Source organism: Lepidochelys olivacea, assembly GCF_965140295.1.
Source record: "Lepidochelys olivacea isolate rLepOli2 genome assembly, chromosome: 14".
In the NCBI taxonomy this organism is placed as follows: Eukaryota; Metazoa; Chordata; order Testudines; family Cheloniidae; genus Lepidochelys; species Lepidochelys olivacea.
The window spans coordinates 11,494,269-11,502,632 of record NC_140424.1 but is presented as its reverse complement, the minus strand read 5'-3'; the positions used below and the strand labels follow the sequence as shown (position 1 = coordinate 11,502,632).

The following is an 8,364-nucleotide window of genomic DNA, read 5'->3' as shown; positions in this document are numbered from 1 at the left end:
GAGTGATGCTTGCTTGAGTTAGGTTATTAGTATTATCCCATTTTACAGAATGGGGAAAGCTGATGCATAGAGTCAACATGTACAAAAGCAGCCTCTTATTTTGTGTGCCTAACACCACACACTTGGCCTGATTTTCAGAATGGCCATGACCAATCACTGAAACAGATGCCATGCGGTTCTGCAGGTGGTCATTGGCTCTGAAAACCAGGACCATATTGTTTTGCATTATTCAGCATTTCAAATCTGTGATTTAATGGCCAGTATATAATTTGAAAATTGAACCAACCTTCTTTGGAATGAGACATGGTGATAGATCCATGCACATCCTTACTGTTATAAACCCGTTTCAATTACCAACCGATTATAAGGGCTCCCAATAGAGAGGGCCCAGTGGTTACCATAGAAAAGAGGAAATTGCTGAGTGCTCATTATCAAAGTGAGGCTGGGAAATGAGCTCAGTTCTTATGAAGCACTAAATCAACTTCAGATTGGATGGATGTGCTGGGGAAGCAGAGAACCTGGTGTGATCAAATGAACTGAATGGCTGCTAGGTGCCAATTTACAACAATGCTATAAACAGCTGATTTGATTTTTTTTCCCCCTCTTAGGAGATTAGTATTTAAGATGCAACTGGATATTTAATATTCTCCAGAACACTCACTTGAAAAAGGCCTACGAGCTGAAATGTTGAGAATATACCTCTAAACAATGGCATTCTTTATGAGCTTATTTTCTAGTCTTTTTAAAAAGTTGTGCAACTGATGCATTGCAGATTTTATAAAGAAATTAGTACAGAACATCCTGTTGTCCATTTCCGTAGTCATCATCTGGCCCAACCCTGCAAAATGATAGTACCCTTGACTTCCATTGTAGTCAGATTGTTTTTCTGTCATGAACAAACAAAGTCCCCATTTCAAACAGTATATAGCTCACAATTGTTTTATTGTATTTACTTGGCTAGGATTTTTCACAGCAACCTAAGGAAGTTAGGGATCTAGATTCCACTGAAATTGCCCAGGATTGAGCATCTATCTCACTCCTTTGCACATCCCATCCTTTCTGGATGGGCTCAAACAAGCCTAAGAACCAAAAAGGAGCTGACTTTAGCTTATTGTTTTTCAGGGATATGGCAATATCTGTATTAAACTTAGTCATATCATATTACAGTGATGACACTAATTAAGGCTCAGGGCCTGCAAATGCTTATGCAACTTAGTAGGACTGAGTGAGGTTTCTCATGCACATGTAATAGAATATACATCCTCTAGAAACATCAGATGGATAAACGTTGTAGGCTGTCCAATAGTGAATGTCAAAATCCCCAGACAGAAGCTTGTCTGAATTCAGCAGTCTCTGTGAGACTCAAAAAAGATCTCTCAACATGAAAAAAGAAAAGTCACTTGCCATGAGGATTGATTTCACAATGTCCCTATCGCCCTTCAGTAGGGTACTACTTCAGCCTGCTACTCCCGTAGGTCTTGACCTCTGGATCTGACAGCTGAGTTTCTCCTAAGACTAACATTAAGAAAGACAACATTGGCATGGAGGGCTGAATAACAATTTAAAAGCAGGACTCCCCTTTACCCCATAATATTGCTGCTCTGCTCATCCTCCGTCTTATCTAGCAGTCGAGCTGGCAAACTTATCACAAAAATCCTACAAAGCAAACTGGTGCAGTCTTGCCACACTACCCTGTTCGTCAAGTAGGCATTTTCGATGGTATGTAATTTACCTCCTTAACCAAGAACTAGCTCTGTCCGTACGTGATATAATTTTGCCACAACATTTTTCTTTTTTGTTGAATTAATCTGAAACCACAATCAGTCAAGCATCCATAATTAAATGCAACAGTAGCCATGTGGCTATGTCCCAGCACAACAATTTGGAAGTTAATGGATGTTCTGCTATGGGCAATTACAATATATCTGTATTGGTGTAATGCCTGGAAGATACTTTTCCTGGGGAAAAGGGAAATTCCAAGACTCCATTCAGAACACCCCACACCTCGAAGTATGGCCCCAGTGTCCCACCAACCAAACCCACTCCACACAAGCTTTTTTTGCGTTTGCATTGGCTTTACCTTTTGTTACTGGCCCAAACAAATTAAAATATGGGCTACTGTATGTGTCAGGGGAGTGGGGGGGGGAATCATTAAGGTCTGATGATCTTAGTTATACTTAGTATTTTCCTAATCACTTTAGGTTACCAGTCAAAAAAAAGGTTGAATAAATATTTGAAGAGCCCCTTAAAAACTAGTTACATGTTGTCAGAAAAATAAAAAATAAAAAAAAGGGAAGGGTAAACACTTTTAAATCCCTCCTGGCCAGAGGAAAAAACCCTTTCACCTGTAAGAAGCTAAAGATAACCTCGCTGGCACCTGACCAAAATGACCAATGAGGAGACAAGATACTTTCAAAGCTGGAGGGGAGGGGGGAACAAAGGGTTCTCTCTGTCTGTGTGTTTTTTCTTTTGCTGGGACCAGAACAGAAATGCAGGTCAGAACTCCTGTAAAGGGTTAATAAGCAATCTAGTTAGAGATGTGTTAGATTCTGTTTTGTTTAAATGGCTGATAAAATAAGCTGTGCTGAATGGAATGTATATTCCGGTTTTTGTGTCTTTTTGTAACTTAAGGTTTTGCCTAGAGGGATTCTCTATGTTTTGAATCTGATTACCCTGTAAGGTATTTACCATCCTGATTTTACAGAGGTGATTCTTTTACTTTTTTTCTTCATTTAAAATTCTTCTTTTAAGAACCTGATTGCTTTTTCATTGTTCTAAAGATCCAAGGGTTTGGGTCTGTGTTTACCTATGCAGATTGGTGAGGATTTTTATCAAGCCTTCCCCAGGAAAGGGGGTGTAGGGCTTGGGGGTATTTTGGGGGGAAAGATGTTTCCAAGTGGGCTCTTTCCCTGTTATACTTGTTAGATGCTTGGTGGTGGCAGCAATAAAGTCCAGGGACAAAAGGTAAAATAGTTTGTACCTTGGGGAAGTTTTAACCTAAGCTGGTAAAAATAAGCTTAGGGGGGTTTTCATGCAGGTCCCCACATCTGTACCTTAGAGTTCAGAGTGGGAAAGGAACCTTGACACCTATAAAGGCATAAACTTAAAAAAAAAAAACCTACCTACTTCTCTGTAGACATTTATACCAGGTTTATTGCTGTAGTATCTGAAAACAATGAAGTCCACATTGAGTGCCTGAATCAACCTGTTAAAATGAATCAAATCTCTTCAAACAAATCAGGTTGTTAAAATGTTTTCTGTGTAACCAGAGCCTGGTGATTAATTATTTAGAGAAAACTTTAGATGACTGAATAACATGATACAAATATTGAGATTAAAAATAGCTGCTTCTATTCTTTCCTGTTATCCAAAAGATATTAAATTCTTCTCCTCCTTTGGTGGGCGAAATGCATCCACTACAAATATTTTTCCTTTGCTAACCTTTAACCCCATGTGCTTTTCAAGAGGGGTGCAACAGACATTTAAGGGCTCTGTCTACACTACAAAGATAGGTCGCCTTACAGCCACCACATTAATTACTGCAGTGACTGATGTCCGCATTGCCCTCCTTCTGTTGGTGGTGTATGTCCTTACTAGGAGTGCTTCCATCGACTGAAGCCAGGGCATGCAGCCCCCTACCGGGAGCCCAGCTGCCTCTTCGAGCTTTTCTCTCTTTTAACCTCCCAGCTGGGAGCAGCGGGGCAGCCACCCAGGGCTTCTTGCCTCTGACGGGGAGATCTGCACCTGGAGTCAAGATAGCTGCCGTGCTCCTGAGGGGGAGCAGGGGGAGAGCAGGCCTCACTGCGGACAGTGGGGAACCTGGGCAGCAGCCCATGAGCCGGCTTTCTTGACAAGGATGACAGCTAACAGCCGATGTAAGGAACGCAGTGTCTATACAGACACTGCATCACCCTAACTACACCACTATAAACCCTACACCTCTCATTGAGATGGTTTTATTATGTCAGCACAGTAGGGGACTTACATCGGCGGGAGGAGCATTTCAGTGTGTACACCTCCACTCGTTTGTCAACAAAAACTGCCGTTTGTCAACAAAACTGTAGCATAGGCAAGGCCTAAGACTGTCTTTGAAGTAATAACATTGTGTTCGCACTTATATTTGAACAATACAAGTCAGCAGTTTTTGTTTTTATCCTTTGCTTTTGGGTTTTCAGTTCACGGTCTGGGGGAAAATGCCTTGTTGAGTTTAAGTGTCACTCTGCTACACTGTGATAGCAGACACATTAGCTAACCCTGTGACTGATCTCATTCGACATGATGTGTCATAGCACGGATACACTAGCCTGGAAATTCAAGCAGGACTTCTGAATGGTGGAAGCGGCTTTTGTTCCCACCACCCTCCTGTTTAAAAAAAAAAAAAAAATCACCAAGCCAAGAAAGGTCAAGACTACACCCAGGAAGAGTTGTAGATGTTTGGCAACTCGTTTTATTCCCACATTCAGGCCATCGCTAAGAAAGAAGACATGCCCTAGAGTAGATGAGGGATGAGGTGGAAATGTTTCAGGGGTAGGATCTGAGCCATGTCCAGGAGGGCTGTGGCTACTCCCTCCCTTCTGAATATTTGACCCTGGCTCTCCCCGGCCCTGCTTGCCACTACCACCTCCAGGCTGTCCCTGGCTAGCTCTGTTAACTGCGGGGCTCCGCTCTCCGCCCGCTCCATGCCCGAGAAGAGACGGTGCTGGAGGCTTGGCCGCTGTGCGGGGCCGGGGCCTCCACCCGCCTGACGTCCGGGCCCCAGCTCATTGTGACGCCGGGCGCTGCCCGGGGGGCGGTCGGGCGGCTGGGCCGGGCGCGCCATGCGCAGGCTGGCAGCTTTCAGCCCCCGGGGCGCCTCCAGCCCCCCGGAGCCGCCTCCCTCGGGCTCCCCGCTCCCTCCCGCCGCCCCTTTCTCCCGCTTCCCTTTGCTGCCGGGGATCGGGGCCGCCCCGCCGCCGCAGCGCATGGCCGGCCAGTTCGGGAGCATCTTGGTCGGCTCCTACCTGGAGATCAAGCGCAGCGATGGGCGCATCCACCCGGCGCTGGTCACGGCGCTGCACCGGGACAGCTCCAGCCTCACCGTGGAGTGGGTCGAGCAGGGGGCCAACAAGGGCAAGAGGATGGAGCTGCAGCTCGCCTTCGCCCTCAACCCCCACCTGGCCCCCGCCGCGCCCTGCTCCGCCCGAGGCGACCAGAGCCTCCCGGCCGAGCCGGCGGCCACGCCCGCCAAGCTGGAGCTGCCCGGCGGGGACTGCGGGGAGCCGGAGCCCGGCCGGCCCCGCGTGGGGCGCGGCAGCCCCGGCAGGAAATCGCCGTGCGTGCGGCAGGCGGAGCGGCTGCAGGAGCTGCGCCAGAAGCGGCGGCTGCAGCAGCGGGAGCTGCGGGAGCAGCGGGCCCAGCGGGCGGCCGGCTCGCCGCACCCCAACTACGAGGTGATCTGCATGATCCAGGAGTACCGGGGCCGCCTGCCTGGCGGGGCGCTGGGGGGCCCCGAGCCCGGCCCCCGCCAGCACCGGATCCGCGTCTGCGTCCGCAAGCGGCCGCTCAACCCGCGGGAGGCCGGGCTGCAGGACTTCGACGTGGTGACCGTCCCCTGCCGGGGCGTGGTGGTGGTGCACGAAGCCCGGCAGAGGCTGGACCTCAGCCGCTACCTGGAGAGCCAGACCTTCCGCTTCGACCACGCCTTCGACGACAGCGCCCCCAACGAGCTGGTGTACAGGCACACGGCCCAGCCGCTGGTGGAGAGCATCTTCCGCGGCGGCATGGCCACCTGCTTCGCCTACGGCCAGACGGGCAGCGGCAAGACCCACACCATGGTGGGGGACCTCTCAGCCAAGGGCCAGGGCTGCCCCAAGGGCGTCTACACCCTGGTGGCCCAGGATGTCTTCTGCTGGCTGCAGGAGCCCAGCTACAAGCAACTGGAGCTCCAGGTCTACGGGGCTTTCTTCGAGATCTATGGGGGCAAGGTGTACGACCTGCTCAACTGGAGGAACCGGCTGAAGGTGCTGGAGGACGGCAAGCAGCAGATCCAGGTGGTGGGGCTCCAGGAGGAGGAGGTCAGCTGCGTGGAGGATGTCATGAAGCTCATCGAGATGGGCAACCGGTGCAGGACATCGGGCCAGACCTCTGCCAACACCCACTCCTCCCGCAGTCATGCCATCTTCCAGATCATCCTCCGGAAGAGAGGGAAGCTTCACGGCAAGTTTTCCCTGATTGACTTGGCTGGGAATGAGAGAGGAGCAGACACTGGCAGTGCGGACAGGCGGACGAGGCTGGAAGGGGCTGAGATTAACAAGAGTCTCCTGGTACTCAAGGAATGCATCAGGGCCCTAGGACGCAACAAAGCCCATACCCCGTTCAGGGCTAGCAAACTCACCCAGGTTTTAAGGGACTCGTTCATAGGGGAGAACTCATGCACCTGCATGATCGCCACCATTTCTCCAGGGATGAGATCCTGTGAGCACACTCTCAATACTCTAAGGTACGCCAACAGGGTGAAGGAACTGACCGTAGATCCTAATTTCCTTGGACAGTCACATCCTATCATCACCCAGTTCCCATATCAGCTGGATGACCTGAAGAAACCGTGGACTGTACAGAGCTTGCCTGAGACGGATGAGTTCAAAGTATTTTGTGTACAGAAAGAGGAGGAAGTCTCTCCTCAGTTGTTTACTTTCAATGCCAGAGAGAAAGCCCAGAAGAAAAGAAAAGAGTTGGACGAGAAAGCACTTATAGAGGAGCACCAGGAGTCTCTCCGATGGTTGAAAGTATTCCTGGAAGTGGCTGAAGAAATAGATTATGACGTGGATTTTTATGCTGCACAGTTTGAAGCAGTCCTGGGGCAAAAGATTGGCATTCTGACTGAGATCCAAGATAAAGTGAAATCATTCCGGTCAATCCTATGTAAGGAACAACATGGCGGCAACCAGATCAGTGTGAAGAGATCCCGTGTTCTGTAAATTGAGTGGAAAGATTGTAAACTACTGTAAGATGGCAATTGTTATGATACTGTGGCTCTAGCCACCCAACAACTTGATTGCTTAAAGGATACTTAAAATATGTCTGTGGGAATGTCCTGTTTGTTTTTCTCTTGAACGGCATTTCGGGCTAGCATAAAAACACTCCTGGGATGTCGCCAGATAATTTCTTGCTGCAGACAGCAGAACCATACAGAGTGTAGGAGCTAATCACTAGGGAAAAGCAGGGAACTCGTAGAAAAGAAATCTAATCTATGTGTGCAGGCTTCCCTCGTATCCCTTTAAAATATATATATATTTGTACCTTTCTAGATACTGCCTGTTCCCACATTCTGTCAACCTGTATCAACTTGAGAACAGATTCCCCGGGGAGTTAGGCATTTTGAGTGATTTTTAAAGGTGTTAAAGTGCAAAGCACTGTCGTTTCTATTCTGAGAATGATACTTTTGGAGAATGTGGGTTATTTTGTGCATACATAGCATAAGCAATAAGCATATAGAATATGCCCCTTCTATTTTTTTTCTCTCTCAACTGTGTTCTTGTGAGTCATTTAAAAAAAGAAAAGAAAAACCTCTTCCTTCTGAGAAATCAGGCCAAGGAATAAGATACTGTCCTATGACTGTCCTCTGGGGAGAAATTCAAAATCAAAAGTGATGTGCCTTCAAGGGCTAGAGAGGGAAGCAGGGGATACAGTGCCCTGTATCAAAGGCCTTGAAGAGAGGCAATTTGCCAGACCAAAGGGCCAGAAAAGCTGCATTCACCAAGGTGCCACAAGTACTCCTTTTCTATTCACCAAAGTGCTATCTGATAAGTGCACATTACCATGCTAAAGGCATAAGATGAAAGATAGCCTTAGATTGTTGCATCATCCCTGATGTGAAATACCACAGAAACTGCTCTATGTTGGATAGCAGTTATGCTAATCCTTCTGGTACATATCTACACTTATTTATTTTAGAAATTAATTTGGTTAAATTCCTGAGCAATATACGGCAACAAATAAATATTTGTGAGATTAAAGTGTGTAAATAATACATAATTAATTGATGGCAGTCTCTGCTCTTTTCCTCTTCCTACTTGCCTTTTGATACCATCAACCAGTTTGTCCTATTGTGCATCTGAGGTCCTGGTCCAGAGCCTGTTGAAGTCAATGGAAGAACTCCTGTTGACTTCAATGGCCTTTGGAACGGGCTCAGAAATAGAAGCTGGTGTCTCCAATAGTCTCCTTCATAGTTCAGATGCCATCAGTAATTCTAATGCTCTCTTTCCATTTCTGGTAGAAGATTTGTCCTCTTGTCCCTTTAGCTGTGGGTAGCTGTGTTGAAGGAAGCTGTATCTACAGTGGTGGATTTGTTAGACACAAATGTTTAAATGCTGATTGACTAGTAGT

The 8,364-nt window shown here is 47.6% G+C and overlaps 1 protein-coding gene across 1 annotated transcript; it reads left to right on the top strand.

Moving 5' to 3' along the window:
• Positions 1 to 4,817: 4,817 nt before the first annotated feature.
• KIF2B (kinesin family member 2B) lies at positions 4,818 to 7,427 on the top strand (the record flags this gene model as incomplete). The annotated part of the gene is made up of 1 exon (XM_084646509.1): positions 4,818 to 7,427. One exon carries the CDS (start codon positions 4,818 to 4,820, stop codon positions 6,954 to 6,956), a length of 2,139 nt encoding a protein of 712 aa, XP_084502635.1. The 3' UTR covers positions 6,957 to 7,427.
• Between the last annotated feature and the right edge of the window lie 937 nt (positions 7,428 to 8,364).